Source organism: Rhinoraja longicauda, chromosome 24 (assembly GCF_053455715.1).
Source record: "Rhinoraja longicauda isolate Sanriku21f chromosome 24, sRhiLon1.1, whole genome shotgun sequence".
Lineage (NCBI taxonomy): Eukaryota > Metazoa > Chordata > Chondrichthyes > Rajiformes > Arhynchobatidae > Rhinoraja > Rhinoraja longicauda.
Window position 1 is genome coordinate 15,484,680 of NC_135976.1, and position 20,501 is coordinate 15,505,180.

General features: G+C 42.2%; 1 protein-coding gene across 1 annotated transcript in view; it reads right to left on the reverse strand.

The window, feature by feature from the left end:
• Positions 1-20,501, reverse strand: part of itpr3 (inositol 1,4,5-trisphosphate receptor, type 3) — a 185,378-nt gene that overhangs the window by 7,526 nt on the left and 157,351 nt on the right. Inside the window, exons 48-54 of the mRNA XM_078420692.1 lie at positions 19,708-19,900; positions 18,972-19,097; positions 17,834-18,006; positions 13,835-13,999; positions 11,321-11,513; positions 7,704-7,805; positions 2,989-3,113 (exon numbers count right to left, since the gene is read on the reverse strand). Of these exons, the coding sequence (XP_078276818.1) occupies positions 2,989-3,113; positions 7,704-7,805; positions 11,321-11,513; positions 13,835-13,999; positions 17,834-18,006; positions 18,972-19,097; positions 19,708-19,900 (1,077 nt within the window). The remainder of the gene's footprint in view (positions 1-2,988; positions 3,114-7,703; positions 7,806-11,320; positions 11,514-13,834; positions 14,000-17,833; positions 18,007-18,971; positions 19,098-19,707; positions 19,901-20,501) is intronic.

A 20,501-nucleotide genomic window follows, 5' to 3' on the forward strand; every position in this document is an offset into this window, starting at 1 on the left:
TTCCTCAAATTAGGAGACCACAATTGCACACAATACTCCAGGTGTGGTCTCCACCAGGGTATAATTTGATAATCCACAGATATAATTTCAATAAACTGCTTAAAGTTTAGAGAAATTCATCAGAGATCTTGCAAAGAAAAAGTTGTTGATCCTCTGCAGGAATTGTGCATGGAAAATTCTGTCTCACTGATTTGATTGACTTTCCTGACCATGTCTCCCCTGATTCTCTTCCTCTCTGCCTCGCAAGTTTGGTCCTCTTTATCTCTGTACCTTATCACGAAGTAACTGCAAAAAACATCTTTTGTTTTATTCTGAAGAAGGGCTCCAAACCAAAATGTTACCTCTCCACATCCTGCCTGACCTGCTGAGTTAATCCAGCATTTTGTGTCATATTTATTTTTCTTCCTATTGGTTGGACCTTCTGCCTTAGACATTAGCTGTTTTTCTTTTATGAATCTGCTTAAGGATCAACCCAAAACGTTGGCATCCATATTCTCTAGAGATGCTGCTTGACCCCTTCAGTTACTCCAGCACTTTGTGCCTCTTTGTTTTATAAACCAGCAACTGCAGTTCCTTGTGTCTCCGCTTTGTTTAGTGATGACTTGTTTCTTTCTCTTGCCTTGTCCCTTTAGTTTACTGCCCTCTAAAGAAAATGTAACTTTGAATGTTTGAAGCCAATTATTGACGATATTCTCTTTCTATTCTAGTTCTGGTGTTTCTGAATACAATTTTATGATCCCAACATTGATATGCTTCTTTCCAATTCCGCCTGGTTTTAAACCACATGAAAAGAAACAGTTTAAAAATAAAAACTTTTTTTTTCTGTTTTATCTTTTCTTCCTCCAAGCTTGTGCATGTGTGTTTTTTCTGGGTAACCCAGTGTTCTGAATAGGCCCAAGATACTATCCAAGATGCCTTATTTTAGGATTGTAAATACAAACAAATGCTGAACTTTGATGGTACAGATGGGAATTGTACATAAAGAAAGTGCACTGGGAAAGTGTACATTTGTCTCTTGTTTTCTTTATGTGCAATTCCCATCTGTACCATCAGAGTAGATGCCAAATAACAGGATGGGCTAATTTACTCAGCCAAATTAGATAATGTCAGATCTTAAATCACTTGTCACATTTATGTGGCTTTTAATGACGGACTCATAAGCCATTTTAACATGCATTACAGCTGGTTTATAATTCATTCCTCTTGCGATGGGGAATGGGAGCTAACATGTAAATTCTTAACAGATGAAGATAAAACATCGGAAGGGATTATATTCAACAAGCTTTAAAACAGAAGTGGTTTAAATTAGAAAATAAATTCATCGTTTAGTTTGTGTGATAGACATAAATGCTAGTTTTCTTCCCATATACATCCTTGTTGATATTCTGTGTTTCGAAACAATTATAGGAAGACTATTGTAGAGAAACAAAAAGGTGAAAAAAGTAATGAGTTTTAATCTTTCCAATTGTAATAATATTGAAATGATTAAGGAAGTTTATGTTTAAGAGTAAATTTAACTTAAAAACAAGTAGTAGTTGAAAGATTTCCTTAAGTATATATGAGATATATATCCAGCTACAGAAGTGGGCAGAGAAACGCCATTTAATCCAAGTTAGTGCGAGGTGTTGTACTTTGGGAATTTGCATGTAAACAGAAAATATGCGGTTAAGAGCAAGACCCTTAACATCATTGATGTACAGAAGGATCTTGGGGTCCAAGTTCATAGCTCAGTGAAAGCAATGAAAGTGGCAACACAAGTAGATAAGAGTGGTAAAGAAGGCCTATGGTATGCTTGCTGTCATTGGTTGGGGCATTGAGTATAAGAGTCAGGATGTCTTGTTGCAGCTTCATGGAAGTTTGGTCGGGCCACATTTGGAGTTTGGTGTGCAGTTCTGGTCGCTCCATTACAGGAAGGATGTGGAAGCTTTAGAGAGGATGCAGAAGAGGTTTACCAGAATGTAGCCTGGATTAGACATTATTAGCTATAAGGAGAGGTTGGACAAACTTGGATTGTTTTCTTTGGAATGCCGAAGATTTAGGAGAGACCCAATAGAAGCAGATAAAGCTATGAGAAACATAAGTAGGGTACACAGTCAGAACCTTTTTTACCCAGGGTGAAAATGTCAAAGACTAGAGGGCATAACTTTAAAGTGAGAGGGGCAAAGTTTAAAATGAGATGTATGGGGCAAGGACTTTTACACAGAGATTGATGGGTGCCTCTCGGGATGATGGTGGAGGCAGATACATTAGTGGCATTTAAGAGGCTTTTTGATAGGTGCATGGATATGCAGGGAATGGAGGAATTAATCATGTGCAGGTAGAGGAGATTGGTTTAATCTGGCACAATGGACATTGTGGGCCAAAGATTCTGTTCCTGTACTATACTGTTCTATGTTCTATCCACGAGGGGACTCCATAATCCCAGTGACAAAAGGAACTGCAGGTGCTGGAATTTGGAGCAAAGCACAAAGTGCTGGGGGAAAGCAGAGTTCCTCCAGCACTATAGGGGCGGCACGGTAGCGCAGCGGTAGAGTTGCTGCTTTACAGCGAATGCAGCGCCGGAGACTCAGGTTCGATCCTGACTACGGGTGCTGCACTGTAAGGAGTTTGTACGTTCTCCCCGTGACCTGCGTGGGTTTTCTCCGAGATCTTCGGTTTCCTCCCACACTCCAAAGACGTACAGGTATGTAGGTTAATTGGCTGGGTAAATGTAAAAATTGTCCCTAGTGGGTGTAGGATAGTGTTAATGTTACGGGGATCGCTGGGCGGCACGGACTTGGTGGCCGAAAAGGCCTGTTTCCGGCTGTATATATATGATATGATATGATATGATATGATATGATATGATTTGTGTTTTTACCCATAACCCCTGGCAATGCTTCATATAACAGTAAGCAATTGTGGTAACCGTTTGTGAGATTCTAAACTTCAGACTGAGAATGTGAGAGACGAATGTTTCCATCTGGCTCATTATGAAGGCTTACTTACATCTTTAGAAGGTTGCCTAAGAATATCTCCGACCCCACCTCCGTTACGTAGACCGTGGTTCAATACTGTTACTATACACATCAAAAGAGTGTCACAGGCACGCTCTTTGCCACTCTCTTCTTCATCTGGAATGGCAGAAGTTAGATCAATTGTAAATTAGACTGTCTTTTGCACACTATTGAAAATAGTAATGAGTAGTAATTAGCCGGTATGTCCCATCCAATTGTTCTCAAGGTAACCTCTTTTATGAAAGTTAATCGCTGGAGGTTTACACTCCTCAATATTCTGAAACCCTTCATGAAGAGATCTCTCATACATTCAACGAGCCATTCTACTCACTCGTTTTTAGTTCTCAGACTTCACCCTTGTTCCAAAGACTATTCCTTGCACCGTAAAATCAGGTTACCCCTTATTATTGCCAATGTTACAAATTCTACCCTCCCCCCCACACCTATAAAGCAGGGATGTAATGATGAGGCTTTATAAGACACTGGTCAGATCACATTTGGAGTATCGTGAGCAGTTTTGAGCCCCATGTCTGAGGAAGGCTGTGCTGGCATTGGAGAAGGTCCAGCGGAGGTTTACGAGAATGAACCCCAAAATAATTGGGTTAACATATGATGAGCGTTTGACAGCACTGGGTCTGTGCTCAGAAGGGTGAAGGGGGGATCTCATTGAAACCTACTGAGCAGTGAAAGGCCTAGATAGAGTGGATGTGGAGAGGATATATCCATGAGTGGGAGAGTCTAGGACCAAACGGCACAGCCTCAAAATAAAAGGACATACCCTTTAGAACAGAAATGAGGAGGAGTTTCTATTATCAGAGAGTGGTGAATCTGTGGAATTCATTGCCTCAGAAGGCTGTGGAGACCGTTATCGGGTATTTCTAAGGCAGATTGACTGTTTCTTGGTTAGAAAAGGTGTCATAGGTTATGGGGAGAAAGCAGGAGAATGGAGTTGAGGGGGGAAGGGTGGATCAGCCATGAATGAACGGTGAATTGCCAAATTACCTAATTCTGCTCCTATGACATGAATCTCTCTTCCAGCTTTCTCTCCCCCCCCCCCCCCCCCAACTACAATCAGTCTAAAGGAGGGTCCCATTCCCGAAAAATGTCACTTATCCTCATCCTGCAGATGCTGCCTGACCACTAGACTACTCCAACACTTTTGGGAGGTCGAATGTGAGGGGAACGTATACAGTTAACGGCAAGACCCTTAACAGCAATGATGCACAGAGGAATCTTGGGGTTCCTATCCAATTGCCATGAAAGTGGCAACACTAATAGACATTGTGGTAAAGAAAGCATATGGTATTCTTGCCTTCATTGGTTAGGGCATTGTGTATAAGAGCCAGGAATTCATGTTGTAGCTTTATAGGACTTTGGTCAGGCCACATTTGCAGTTTTGTTTACAGTTGCGTCTTCATGTCCTCCAGAGATGATGCCTGACCTGCTGAGCTACCCCAGCATTTTGTGTGTAAACCAGCGTCTGCAGACCCTTGTGTCTATATCAAACTAGTTTTTGGAGGAATTCCAAATACTTAACATTTAAATTAATTGATGCATTGGATAATGAGGTTGTTGGCAATGCTGAAACGAAAATGGATCATGTGCAGGCAGAAGATATTAATTTAACCGGGCATCATGTTCAGCATGAATATTGTGGGCCAAAGGGCCTGTTTCAATGTTCTACTGTTCTATGTTCCATGTTATGGTCCATCCCTAAGGAGGTACTTTAGAGTCCAATACATTGGATGGTTTGGAGGGTCACAGAGGTCAGATTCCTTCCCTGAGGGGAACGAGTGAAACAATTGGGTTTTTATTACAATCAGAAAGTTCCATAGCTACTATTGCAGATAGTAAATTTTAATTCCAGATTTGTTTAATTATCTGGCAGCACAGTGGTGCAGCAGTATAGTTGCCTCACAGCGCCGGAGACCCGCGTTTGATCGTTTGATCCTGACTACGGGTGCTGTCTGTATGGTTTGTACGTTCTCACTGTGACTGCGTGGGGTTTTCTCCGGGTGCTCCAGTTTCCTCCCACATTCCAAAGACATGCAGGTTTGCAGGCTTCTGTAAATTGTCCGTAGTGTGTAGGATTGTATAGAACTAGTATACGGGGGATCATTGTTCAGCATGGACTCGGTGGGCTGAAAGGCCTAATTCCACACTGTATCTCTACACTGTATCTAAACTAATCTAATTTTAAATTCCCTTGCTATCACCCTGGGATTCAAACGGAACAATAGTCAGGGCTTTCAGAAGCTAGACCCGTGATTTAACCACAATGCTATTACACTCCCTGATAGTCCAATGCTCTGCTAAAAAATATTTTGTCTCTTTTGATTACTGCTTGGCTCATTTTAGTCACCAGTAAATGGAGAGGTTGCAGAGAAGAACCAACACATTGACAGATGATCCACACCCTCTTATCTCAAAATCAATACTTTCCAATCAATTTAATTTCAATGCCAACATCAACAATCTGTTTCAATTGATTTAATGCTGGCATTCACATAGTGCTGGAAGAAATACCACGGCTATCTTCTCCCACACATCGGCAAAGCACCAGCCTCATTGAATTTCATATCCAATAGTATTATTCAAGAACTTGAACTTGCGTAAGGATTTAAAATGGCTGGTGTTTGGATATGCTTCTTCATTCATCCATTAACCTAAATTTTATTGATGAATTTAGCTCCATGTACCTGCTTCCTGTCACCCCCTTTCCCCAGCAGTCCTCAGCATAAAGGACAGTGGAGAATGATCACAACCAAAACCAGAAAGATTGCTCACTCATATCATTGCCGTTTGTCGGTTTCTACTTTGTATAAAGGGGGCAGCCTCTTTTGCCCACTGATCCTTTAAGTAATTGCAAGAGACGTCAACGACAATGTAAAATGCAATTTCTTCCTTTAACAGCTTGCATTTTAAAGTAGATAAAAGGTTTTAAAGTATGGACACTTGAAGAACGTACTAATGAATACAATACAATATATCTTTATTGTCATTGTACAGGGGTACAACGATGATGATGATGATGAATAGCATCAGGTGAGATGAGTGACAATGTTCCTCAGAGTCACACATCATGGAAACATACCCTTCAGTTCAACTTGCCCATGCTGACCCAGATGCCCCATCTACGCAAGCCCCACCTGCCTGCATTTGACCCAAACCCTTCACAATCTTTCCTATCCATGTACCTGTCCAAATGTCTTAAATGTTGTTATTGTACGTGCACCAACTTATTCCTCTGACAGCTGTTCCATATACCCACCACCTTCTGTGTGAAAAAGTTGTCTTTCAGGTTCCTATTAAATCTTTCCCCTCAAACATTAAACCTGTGTCCTCTGGTTTTTGATTCCCCTACTCTGGGTAAAGGACTCTGTGCGGGACAGACACGGGTCTGATGAAGGGTCTTGACCCGAAACGTCACCTATTCCTTTTCTCCAGTGATGCTGCCTGACCCACTGAGTTACTCCAGCATTTTGTGTCAGTCTTCGGTGTAAACCAGCATCTGTTGTTGCTTCTTACACATCAATAAAATACACATGGTTGTGTTTTCAATTATATATCAGTAGTATCGTCTATTTTGATCCTGTGAAACTTGTGGATGCTGTTTCAGATTGGGGAATAGAGATAAGCAACATTTTTATATAAAGTAATTCAACATGCATCAAAGGCCTACAAGATCTGTGTGTTGGTGCATTTGTTTTACGTAGATTGAATTGTAAAGTGCAGACACAGAACTATACAGCGCAGGAACACATTGCCCATGCCAGACAAGATGCCTGGTTAAAGTAATCTCTGTCTGCACATGATCCATTTCCCTCCATTCCCTGCATATCCATGTACTTATCTAAAAGCTTCTTAACCGCCACTATGGTATCTGCCTCCACCACCATCCCTGGCAGTGCGTTCTCGGCATTCACCACTCTCTCTCTAAAATAAAATCTTGCCCCGCATATCTCCTTTACACTTTGCCCCTCTCACCATAAAGCTATGCCCTCTAGTCTTTGAAACTTGCATCTTGGAGAAAAGGATCTGATTGTCTACCCTATCCATGCCTCTCACAATTTTACAAATGTGTATCATGTCTCCCCTCAGACTCCGATGCCGCGGATAAAAACAATCCAACTTTGTCTGACCTCTCCTTATAACTAATACCTTCTAATCCAGGTAGCATTTTTGTAAACCTCCTCTGCACCATCTCAAAAGCCTCCACATGTTTCCTGCAATGGGGCAACCAGAATCGCACACAGTATTTCATTAGGGGTCTAACCAAAGTCCTACAAAGCTGCAACCTGACTTCCTGACTCTTACACACAATGTCCCAACTGATGAAGGCAAGCATACCATACGCCTTCTTTACCACTCTATCTACTTGTATTGCCTCTTGCAGTAAGTGTGAATTTGAATCCCAAGATCGCTCTGTACATCGGTGCTGTTATGGGTCTTGCCATTAACCATATACTTTGCCCTTTCATTCAACCTGCCAAAGTGCAACACCTCACACTTGCTCGGACTAACTTCCATGTGCCATTTCCCTGCCCATTTATTTCTGTAGCTGCTCTATATCCCTCTGTACACTTTGACAACCTACTGCACTGTCTGCAACTCCACCAATTTTGGTGTCGTTTGCAAACATACTAACCAACCCATCTATATATAAATCCAGGTTGTTTATATATATTGAAAACAAATGTGCCATACCTTGATTTAGATTCTCCTGAATGCCTGTAACGCAATTAATATCATCCGCAGCGCAAGAGTTAATGAAATCCTTCATTACTGTTCCACTGAGATCAAAGGGACCTAATTAACAATGACAAAAAATATATATTTCACATGTGATCAGTTTAAAAATTATTGCCTCGTGCACCTCACTTTGCTTGGGTCCCCTATTTTCAACACTTGGTCTTAGAAGATTCGTGTTATGAACAACATCATTTCATTGTACTTGGGGTTTTTTTTTCAGAATGTCTTTTATTTATCTTTTTTTAAATCTCAAAATTATACTTGGCACCTCCCACATTTCAGCCCTTGAAAATAAGAAAGACTTATATTCACGGCACCTATCACAACCTTGGGATAACCAAAGGTACTTTACAGCCAATGAAGTGCAGGTACGTAGAAACAAAGAACTGCAGATACTAGTTTACACAAAAGGACAGAAAGTGCTGGAGTAACTCAGAGGGCTAGGCAGCATCTCTGGAGAATATAGACAAGTGATATTTAGGATGAGGACCCTTCTTCAGACTGTGCAGTTACTGTTGTTAATGATGAGATTCAACAGCCAAAATGTGCACTGGAAACTTCCACAAACACAGATGTGAAAATGACTTTCAGAATAAAAAGATGCACCTTTAGAAAGGAGATATTTCTTTAGTCAGAGGGTGGTGAATCTGTGGAATTCATTGCCATAGACGGCTGCAATGACCAAGTCACTGAGTATTTTTAAGGCAGAGATTGACAGATTCTTGACGAGTAAGGGTGTCAGGGGTTATGAGGGAAGCCAGGATAATGGGGTTGAGAGGGGATGATAGATCAGCCATGATTGAATGGCAGAGTAGGCTTGATGGGCTGAATGGCCAAATTCTGTTCCAATGACTTAAGCATTTATGACTTTAGAATCTGTTTTGGTGATTTAAATTTTTGTCAGCAGACGAGATATCACATTGATTCTTCAAAATAGCCCTCGAGATACTGTGTGATCCTTCGTGGGAGTAGGTGCAACCTTGATTTTATACAGCACATTAAAGTGGATTCACTGACAATACAGCACTCAATCAATGTTGTGGTACTTGTCTGGACTTTAATGCTCAGATGTCAGGGCTGAGACTTGAACTTGTAACTTGTGGCTCAGAATCCAAAGTGCTACACACGGCACCAGAGACAACAGTCCTAATGAATCAAAGTCCAGAGTCAAGGTTGATTTACGAATTAACCCGATAACACCCCTCCCTTTATGTGGTGAAAAAAGAGCACTATCACACTCAATTACTCTTCTTGAAGCCAAATAAGGAACTTAATGGAACATAGAATAGTTCAGGATCAGGCTCTTGTGCCAAACATGATGTCAAGTTAAACTAATCTCACCGCCTGAACGTGATCCATATTCCTCTATTCCCTGTATATACATGTGCCTATCTAAAAGCCTCTTAAACACCACTATAGTATCTATCTGTGTCGACCACCACCTCTGCCAGCACATTCCAGGCCCCCACCACTCACTATGTGAATAACTTGCCTGCACATCTCCATTAAACTGTTCGCCTCTCACCTTACAGCTGTGCCCTCTAGTGTTGAACATTTCCATCCTGGGAAGAAAGTTCTGACCATCCAGCCTATCTATGCCTCTAATAATTTCATATACTTCTATCAAGTCTCCCCACAACCTCCAACATTACAGAGAAAACAATCCAAGACTATCCAACCTCTCCTACCTGAAACCCTCTAATCGAGGCAGCATTCTGGTAATCCTCCTCTACACCCTCTCAAGAAACTCCACATCCAAAAGGAACACCGTTAGTTAATTAGTCGGGTGACTTTAGCTCTATCAACTTTAGATAGTTCCTCTGTCCCTCTCTTCCCCTCCCCCTTCCCAGTTCTCCCTCTATCTTCCTGTCTCCACCTACATCCTTCCTTTGTCTCGCCCCCCTGACATCAGTCTGAAGAAGGGTCTCGACCCGAAACGTCACCCATTCCTTCTCTCCTGAGATGCTGCCTGACCTGCTGAGTTACTCCAGCATTTTGTGAATAAATAACTTCGATTTGTACCAGCATCTGCAGTTATTTTCTTACACTTAGCTCCATCCAAGATCGCAAGCAATTTCAGAGATTTGTGGACGCAGCACCAACTATCGCACAAACCAGCCTCCCTTCCATTGACTCCATCTACATCACAATGCCTTGGCAAGGCCACCAGCATAATCCAAGACATCTCAACCCAGTCACTCCCTCTTCTCCTCTCTTCCATCAGGCAAGAAGTACAGAACTTTGAAAGCACATACTTCCAGATTCAGGAACAGTTTTTTCCCCAGCTGTTCTCAGGCAAGTAAATGGTCCTCTCATCAGCTAGAGTGCAGTCCTGACCTCCCATCTACCTCACTGTGAACTATTTTTAATCGTACTTTATCGGACTTCAATGCTATATGTTTGCACAAAATGTTGTACCCTTTATCCTTCATCTGTGCACTGTGAACGACTTGATTGTATTCATGGTCAGTTTTTTCTTTTGTTGGACAGCCCTCAACCAAAAGCTTTTACTGTACCTTGGTGCACGTGACAATAAACTAAACTCAAACTAAAACTATTTGTACTTTAGTAACAAAGGGGATTTTGGACAAATTAACTAATCCTTTCATTACTTAAATGCAGCCAAAGTTACATTTCTAATGTACAGCTGCCTTCATTCACAATAGACACAAATATTAACACAGCCTATGTCCAAAACATTGCCTACAGAAGAAACCTTGAGTGGCTGATGGTAGACATACCAGCCACAGTGTCCCTTCTCTGTGTCTTCAGTCCATCACGTTAGGTCTTTGTCAAAGTGACAAATGCAGAAAAGGGAAGGCTTTTTTTTAGCATTTTTTTTGAGGTACAGTGTGGAAACAGGCCCTTTGGCCCATCGGGTCTGCGCTGACCAGCGATCACCCATTTACCATTTTCATAGTGAGGCCCACCACACATTGGAGGAACAGCATCTCATATTTCGCTTGGGCAGCTTGCACCCCAGCAGTATGAACATTGACCTCACCAACTTCAGATAGTTCCTCTGCCCCTCTCTTTCCCCTCCCCCTTCCCAGTTCTCCCACTGTCTTCCTGTCTCCTACTACATCCTATCTTTGTCCCGCCCCCTCCCCTGACATCAGTCTGAAGAAGGGTCTCGACCCGAAACGTCACCCATTCCTTCTCTCCTGAGATGCTGCCTGACCCGCTGAGTTACTCCAGCATTTTGTGATACCCATTTACACTAGTTCTATTCTAAAACACTAGGGACAATTTACAGAAGCCCTTTAACCTACAAACCTGCATTGCACCCTTTTGGAGTGTGGGAGGAAACCGGAGCACCCAGAGAAAACCATGCAGTGGTCGGGAGAATGTGCAAACTCCATATAGTCAGGATCAAAACCGGGTCTCTGGAGCATCCGGAGAAAACCCACACAGTCACAGGATGAACATACAAACTCCGTGCAGAGTTATAGTCAGGTTTGAACCCGTGTCTCTTGGCATTGTAAGGCAGCAACTCTACCATTGTGCCTTCATCACTATTTCGATGAATGTAGAGACGATGCAAAAGTGATCAAGTGCCAAGCTAGTTTTACCTGAAGACTTGCTGCTTGGTAACCTGTCAACTTCTAAAATGAAGTCATCCTGCAGGAAGAGGAAGCCCACAATGGAGAAGAGGTAGACAAGGATGAGAGCAAGCACGGCCGTCAGGAGGATGGAGCGGCCATTACGTGTAACACTTTTTATGACGTTAAACAGAGTCTCTTCTCTGTAGATCAGGTCAAACAGCTGAAAGACAGAAATAGATAGACAACAAGGTTAGATCTATCAGAATGGAACCGCGTCTTTTCTATCTAACTTCAAGTTCCTGGCCACGCAAATCTCGAAAGATCTGTTCTGGGCCCTGCATGTTGATGCAATCATCAAGAACGCCCATCAGCGCCTCTACTTCCTTAAAGTCTGACAACCGTGATCACCAGGTTCAAGAATAGCTTCTTTCCAACAACCATCAGGTTCTTGTACATAACACAACACCAAACTAAACTATGGACTTTCACTAAAGACTTTGGGCATCTTTGGACTTGTATTGGGGTTATTAATTTATTGAATTCTTGTTTATTATATGTTATCTATGAGTACTGTGTTTACATTTTTTGTTATGCTGTTGCAAGTAAGAATTTCATTATTCCGTGGTCATTACATATGACAATTAAATACACTTGATTCCTATTTAGTTTTGTTTAAAGATATAGTACGAAAATATGCCCATCAACCCATCAGGTCCATGCCAGCCATCGATCACCCACTCACACTAGTTCCATGTTATCCCACTTTCGCATCCCTATACACTAGGGGCAATTTATAGTGGGCCAATTAACCTACAAACCTGCATGTCTTTGGGATGTGGGAGGAAACCAAAGCACCCAGAGGAAACCCATGTGGTCAGAGGGAGAAAGTGCAAACTCCACACAGACAGCTCCCATGTTCAAGATTTAACCCTGGTCTCTGGCATTGTGAAGCAGCAGCTTCACTGAGCCACTTCAATGATCTTGGTAGAAGAAAAGAATGGCCTGATCTGGTCAATTTGCACATAGAATTCTCCAACTACGTGCATCTGCATTTGGGCTTCCTAACACTGAATCATAAATTATTTCTGTGGGTGGTGAGTGTCTGGAATGCACTGCCGGGGGTGGAGCTGGAGGCAGGCATGTGAATAGCATTTAAAGAACTGGATATTCATTGAATGGAAGGATCCGGGTTTTGTGCAGGCAGATAAGAATTGGTTTTGGCATCATGTTTGGCACAGTCATGTTTGGCACAGACGTTGTGGGCCGAAGCGCCTGTGCTTCTGCTGCACTATTTTATGTTCTAAGTTAAAAATAGGAATAATTTAAAATCAATCTTAGAAAGTATTGTGATACCTGTGTACAAACAAGTGGTTAAAAGGAAAGGCTGGTTAGTACTACGATGCCTGATCAAGGATTGCTTCAGGTTGGTGATGTGATCACAAAGTGTAAAGATAACTTAACTCGTCAATAATTGCAACTCTTACTTTAATAATACACATTAATCTTATCCATTCCATTCTAAACATATCTCTAGAAACAGCAAGATTAACATATTATTACAGGATTCATTTATAATTTACTTTCCGACTGTAATATTAAAAGTAAAATCAGCTTAAATGCAATGGTGAACCAAATGCATTAATTTACCTGTACATTTAAAATCTATCTCTGACTTTAATAACTACATTACATAAACACTACCTCTTTTTCAATTTTTCTTTGTTTCTATTTGAAAATACAATACAATACAATACAATACAATATAATATATCTTTATTGTCATTGTACAGGGGTACGAGATTGCTTATATTACATTATAAGCAATAAATCAACTCCATTCCAAAATGCCACAGGGGTAAGATGAAATGTCAGTCTTAGAGTCATGCAGCACAGAAATGAGCCCTTCAGCACAATGTGCCCATGCTAATCAAGATGCCCCATCTACACCGATTCTGCTTGTGTTTAGCCCATATCCCTCTAAACCTTTCCTATACATGAACCTGTCTAAATGTGTTTTGGAGTCACAGAGTCATACAATGTGGAAACAGGTCCTTTGGCCCAACTAGCCCATGCCGACCAAGATGCCCCATCACTAGTCCCACCTGCCCACGTTTGGCCCATATCCCTCTAAATCTTTCCTTTCCATGGACCTGTCTTAATGTCTTCTGGAGTCATAGAGGCATACAATGTGGGCACAGGTCCTTTCGCCCCAACTTGCCCATGCCGACCAAGATGCCCCATCTATGCTAGTCCCACCTGCCCATGTTTGACCCATATATTCTTCTAAACCTTTCATATCCATGGACCTGTCCTAACATCTTTTTGAGTCATTGAGGCATACAACACGGAAACAGGACCTTCGGCCCAATTTGCCCCATGCCGACCAAGATACCCCATCTACACTAGTCCCACCTGCCTGCGTTTGCTCCATATCCGTCTAAACCGTTCCTATCCATGTACTTGTCTAGATGACTTTTGTTCTTTGATTATTTTGCAAAATCATCTCTGGATAAAATAGTTATTGATGAATATATAACATACCAGGATACTATAGAAGAATTCATGCACGAAAAGCCCCAGCACACTTGTCACAATGTATCCAATGTGATAAAGGAACTCCATGTCCAGGATCATAGCCTTGTATCCAATGATAAATTTGCCACCGTTTCCCACAAAAGCAACAAGATATACAATTTTGTTGATGAGCTGAACAGAAAAGAAAGTTAATTATTAGCATAATAATGGACAACAAAAATATTACAATATTCATGTTGAATGATTTTTTAGATTTTTTAGATTTAGAGATACAGAGAGCGGAAACAGGCCCTTTGGCCCACTGGGTCCGCGCCGCCCAGCGATCCCCGCACATTAACACTATCCTACACACACTAGGGACAATTTTTAAAAAACATTTGCCCAGCCAATTAACCTACATACCTGTATGTCTTTGGAGTGTGGGAGGAAACTGAAGATCTCGGAGAAAACCCACGCAGGTCACGGGGAGAACGTACAAACTCCGTACAGACAGCGCCCGTAGTCAGGATCGAACCTGAGTCTCCGGCGCTGCATTTGCTGTAAGGCAGCAACTCTACCACTGATTGATGTTGATTTAGACCATGAGACGTAGGAGCAGAATTAGGCCATTCGGCCCATCAAGTCTACTTGGCCATTCAATCATGGGTGATCTATTTTCCCTCTCAACCCCTTCCCCTGCCTTCTCTCTGCAAACTTTGACACCCTTACTAATCAAGAACCTATCAATCTCTTCTTTAAATATACCCAATGACTTGGCCTTCACCACCATCCATGGAATATATATACTTGGCTTCCACCACCATCCATGGAAATGCATTTTCTCAGAAACTTGAGAAAATAATTTGTGATTTGGGAACAAGAGGCAATATCCTTGGTCTTTCCATTGCTTGGTAAAAGGAAATTTATGTTCATCGGGTACTGGATGCTGAAAAGTAGTTTGATAATTTAGAAACAATGGAGGTGACAAGACAGATAATGTTGAGATGGATACAAGGAACTACAGATGCCGGTTTACAAAAAAAGAATCATAGTGCGGGTCAGCACAGTGGTGTAGCCATCGAGTTGCTGCCCTACAGTTCCAGATACCCGGGTTCAATCCTGACAAAGGGTGCTGTCGGTACAGAGTTTCTACATTTTCCCTGTGACCACGTGGGTTTTCTCTGGGTGCTCCGGTTTCCTCCCATGCTCCAAAGACGTGCAAGTTTATAGGTTAATTGACTTCGGTAAAAAATTGTAAATTGGCCCTATCTTGTGGAAGATAGTACTAATGTACGGGGTGAACGCAGGTTGGTGCAGACTCGGTGGACCGAAGGGCCTGTTTCAACGCTGTATCTCTAAAGTCTAAAGAGTGAGTCATCGGGTCAAGCAGCATATCTGGAGAACATAGATAGGCAACATTTTGGATCAGGACCCTTGCAGTCACGCATGGTCAGTAAGCTTGTGGAAGTAAATGCTTTGTTTCTATTAATGCTGCCAACTGTACTGTTTAGGATAGATCCTTAGCATATGCCAGAGGAAACATGCAGAGGCAAGGAAAGATAATGGCAGGTGATAATATAACTAACTGATTAGTTAGGTAAGGAACCAGGTGAGTAGACCAGTTTCATAAAAAGACACAAAGTGCTGGGGTAACTCAGCGGGTCAGGCAGCATCGCTGGAGAACATGGATAAGTGATGTTTCGGGTCGGAACCCTTTTTCAGAATGGATGACTAGAGTAGTGTTGTATATGAATATTATGGTGAGCCTGCGACTGCAAAAACGAACTAATCTGTCAGTTTAGTTTAGTTTAGTTTAGTTTAGTTATACAGTGTGGAAACAGGCCCTTCAGCCCCTACCAATAATCAACCGTACGCTAATTCTATGTTATCTCAGATTCTCATCCGATATATCAGGGGTAATTTACAGAAGCCAATTAGCCTTCAAAGATACAGCATGGAGATACAATATAGATACAGGCCCTTTGGCATAGTGAGTGCATGGCAACTATCGATCACATGTTCACACAATTGCTGTTTTATTCCAGTTTCTAATCCACTCCCTACACATTAGGGGCAAGTTATAGTGGCCAATTAATCTACAGACCTGTTTGTCTTTGAGATGTGGGAGGAAATTAGAGCTCCTGGAGAAAACCCACACAGTCACAGGGAGAACGTACAAACTCCGTACAGATAGCACTCGTAGTCAGGATCGAGCACGCGTCTCAGGCACTGTGAGTATAGAAGCTGGGAGGTCATGATGCAGTTGTATAAAGCGTTGGTGAGACTGCATTTAGAGTATTGTGTTCAGTTCTGGGCACCATGTTATAGGAAAGATGTTGTCAAGCTGGAAAGTGTACAGAGAAGATTTATGAGGATATTGCCAGGACTAGAGGGTCTGAGCTATAGGAAATAGGTTGGGACTCTATTCCTTGGAGTGCAGGAGAATTATGTCATAGAGGTGTATACAATCATGAGAGGAATAGATCGGATAGATGTACAGAGTCTCTTGCCCAGAGTAGGTGAATCGAGAACCAGAGGACATAGGTTTAAGGTGAAGGGGAAAAGATTTAATAGGAATCTGAGGGGTAACCTTTTCACACAAAGGGTGGTGGGTGTGTGGAACAAGCTGCCAGAGGAGGCAGTTGAGGCAGGGACTATCCCAAAGTTTAAGAAACAGTTAGACAGGTACATGGATAGGACAGGTTTGGAGGGATATGGATCTAACACAGGCAGGTAGGACTAGTGTTGCTTGGTCACGTTGGCCGGTGTGGGCAAGTTGGGCCAAAGGGCCTGTTTCCACACTGTATCACTCTAAAGCTGCAACTCTACCACTGCGCCACTGTGCTGCGCTGCTTCTCTCATTGTCTGTATAATTAGACAGCACAAGCCTGACTACGCCTCGGAGTCAACTCATTTTCACCTTCATATGGAAGGGATTGTCCACCGTATCAATGTTTCACCTGGATGAACATCTGTCCAGTTGTGAGCTTACGTCAGATAATTCCCAAACAAATTAAATAGAGACAGTGTTCAAGGATCTTGGCATTTTACCGATCCACTCCAGCAAATAAACTGAAATGTCACATCCTTTATCAACCATAATTAAATGCCTGCATCACTTTTATATGTAATTTCTATGACTATGTATTGGGTCTGCTAATTGCCGCGTGAAGGCTCCATACATTGATTTATTCTATTGATTCTTTAGACGTTAGACATACAGCGCGGAAACAGGCCCTTCGGCTCACTGAGTCCTCTCTAACCAGCACTGTCTTACGAACCAGGGACAATTTACAATTTTACAAAAGCCAATTAACCCCGCAAACCTGTATGCTTTTGTAGTGTGGGACTAAACTGAGCTATAAATAAATAAATAAATAAATACTCACTATCCCGCGGTTTAGGCTTAAACTCAGGGGTGACCGCGCTTTTGCGGTTGCAGCTCCTAGACTGTGGAACAGCATCCCTCTCCCCCATCAGAACTGCCCCCTCCATCGACTCCTTTAAGTCCAGGCTCAAAACCTATTTCTACTCCCTAGCGTTTGAGGCTCATTGAGGAGGCGCTGTGAACTGTTTGCGTGCTACTGTATGTTTCATTTTTTTCCTTAGTACCTAATCAGATGTACAGCACTTTGGTCAACGTGGGTTGTTTTTAAATGTGCTATACAAATAAAATTGACTTGACCTGACTTGATTTGACCCGGGGAAAACCCACGCAGTCACAGGGAGAACGTACGAACTCCATAGAAACAGCACCCATAATCAGGATTGAACCCGGGTTTCTGGCGTGGTGAGGCAGCAACTCTACCGCTCTGCCTCTGTGCCGCCCATAAAATTCTCTGGATAATTATCTAGCTATTGCACCAAATAATAGATTAGGCAACTAAAAAAAAAGATACATTGTGCAAATAGAATACATTTTACAGATAAACATTTGTTTTGACATTGAGATTAATTAGTGGATCGACCAAGTGCATTCTTTACATGATTCAATATAATTATGCTGATTATTATCTTCATACTTACATTGAGTAATCCCAGTGTTTGCAGCGTATGGCCTATTCCAATGTAATATATCGATCGAACTATCAGTGCTATAATTAATGGTCTGAGTCCGTATCTCTTGGCAAACAAAGAAACTACTGAGAAGCCTATCACGCCCCAAAAGACAAGCGAGAGAAAGGACGAATCAAATGCTCCTGCAGGGGGGAAAAAAAGAGAACGGATCATTTCTACGTTTCTGGCCTGAACAAATTTTGTTCATGAGTATCAAAGCACAGAATAAGGTTGTTAATTGGCAGGAACCACCACAATGTTTAAGAAACATTTAGACAGGTACATGGAAAGGGTAGACTTAGAGGGATATGGGGCAAACACAGGCAGGTGCGTCTAGTGGACACCCCACTATCTGAAGAAGGGTCCTGACCTGAAACATCGTGTATCTGGATCCTCCACAGATGCTGCCTAACTTGCTGAGTTACTCCAGCTCTTTGTGTTCCATACAAGATTGCAGCATCTGCCGTTCCTTATGTCTCAAGACATGTCTCTGATTTAGGTACCTCCAACAATTATCGTGTAATTGGTTCTAGTTTTTAATTGGTATTATTTTTTATTAATCAGTCAGTAGCACTATTTCAGTGTTACCTTGGGGTATCTTAAGAGCTATACATTGGAATTAAGACTAAACAGCAGGTAGAGCTGCTGTCTCAGCGTCAAAGACCCAGGTTGACCTTAAGTGCTGTCTGTGTGGAGTTTGCACGTTCTCCCTGTGATTATCTGTGTTTGCTCTGTGGTGCTCTATTTTCCTCCCTTATCACAAAGAAATGAAGTTTAGTAGGTTAATGGCCCACTGTAACTTGCTCTTATGTGCAGGTAGTGGTAGAAAATAAACTAGTTCATGGTAATGCCTGGAGAATATTTTTTTAAATGGGATTAATCTAAGATGGGTGGTTAAATGGTTGGTGATGACTCAATGGACCGAATGGCCTGTTTCCATGTTATATCTCCCTATGACTCTATAATTCATTTGAATGGCAAAGTACATGGTCTTTATCGGGATTAACTTTTAAAAGCAAGGTCACTCATTCAGTGTTAGTCTAAACAGTCATGGATTCATTCATCCATGCAGAAATTGTTTGCATCAAGTAATCCATGAACGGCCTACCCATCGAAGTTGCTTGTCCGTACGGATAGAAAAAGGCAATGACAAGGTTGATAAACACCGCGAGGTTGAAGGAGATGCTACCCCAGAGGGTCATTCTCCTGGAGAACCAGTACAGCAGGGGCATACCTAACCAGAAAAGACAATGGTTATGAATGCATGAAAAATAAGATCAGTAGTAGTCTAAATACAGCACAGTCGCGCAATGGTGGAGTTTCTGCCTTACAGTGCCAGAGACCTGGCTTTGTTCCTGACCACGGGTGCTGTCTGTATGGAGTTTGTACATTCTCCCCGTGACCGCGTGAGTTTTCTCCAGGTGCTGCCGTTTCCTCCCACATTCCAAAGACGTGCAGGATTGTAGGTTAATTGGCTTCTGCAAATTGTCCCTAGTGTGTGGGATAGGGCTAGTGTACGGGGGTGATCGCTGGTTCACCCACAGCGCCAGAGACCCGAGTTTAATCCTGACCTCGGGTGCTGTCTGTGTGAAGTTTGCACACTAGTGCACTGTCGACGGCGTGAATTTCCTTGACTGAATAACATGCAAGCGAAAGCTTTTCACTGTACCTTGGTGCACGTGACAATAAACAACTAAACCAATTCAGTCCAGCCAATCGCTACCCCACGCGAATCCCTGCCCATCATTTTTTATCTAAATCTATCAATGTAACAAATTTCCCAACGTGAATGCAAAAGTAGTTACGACTTTGAAACACAAAAATATTTTTGGATGAGGTCTTACTTCTGAGTTTCTTCTGCCATATCATCTCGTTGTAGAGGAAGTTGGTCCTTTCAAAGAAGTCGCTGACTTTACTCCCTTGATCATCCTGTTCTGTAGTGTTGATGACCCTCTGCTTGGACTCGATGGTTAAATATTCACAGATGGTAGGCATGGGAAATACAATCTGCTCCATGTTGCGGTCATTCCGAATAATCTAGCAACCCACAAACACACGTGGATGAAGCAGTTAGTGCACTCTGATGTCTCCGTGTTACCTGCTGCATTGTCCCCCAACCCAATCCACACATTTAATACAGGTTCAGAGATATAGCATGAAAACAGGTCCTTCGACCCACTGAGTCCTTGCCGACCATCGATCCCCGTTCACATTATGTGCAGCGCAGTGGCGCAGCGGTAGAGTTTCTGCCTTACAGCACCAGAGGCCCGGGTTCGATCCTGTCTACAGGCGCTGTTTGTACGGAGTTTGTAAGTTCTCCCCGTGTCTGCGTGTTTTCTCTCTGCTATTAACATTTTTTTACTCTTGCAATATCTTGAGCATGCATAAAAATTAGCTGCTGCTCATAAATAAATACGTTAACCCTGTGTTTACCAGTCCATGTGATTAAATTCAATTAGATTTATGACTGGATGTACTTCAATTCAGTAGGTTCAGTGATCACCAGGAAGCCTTAGCTGATCTTTGACTTTAAAATATGCATCATTGGCAGATCTAACAGTCAAGGCTACCACCATCTTGTTCTTGTCTGTGTGGAGTTTACACGTTCTTTCCGTGACTTTGTGGGTTTCCTCCGAGT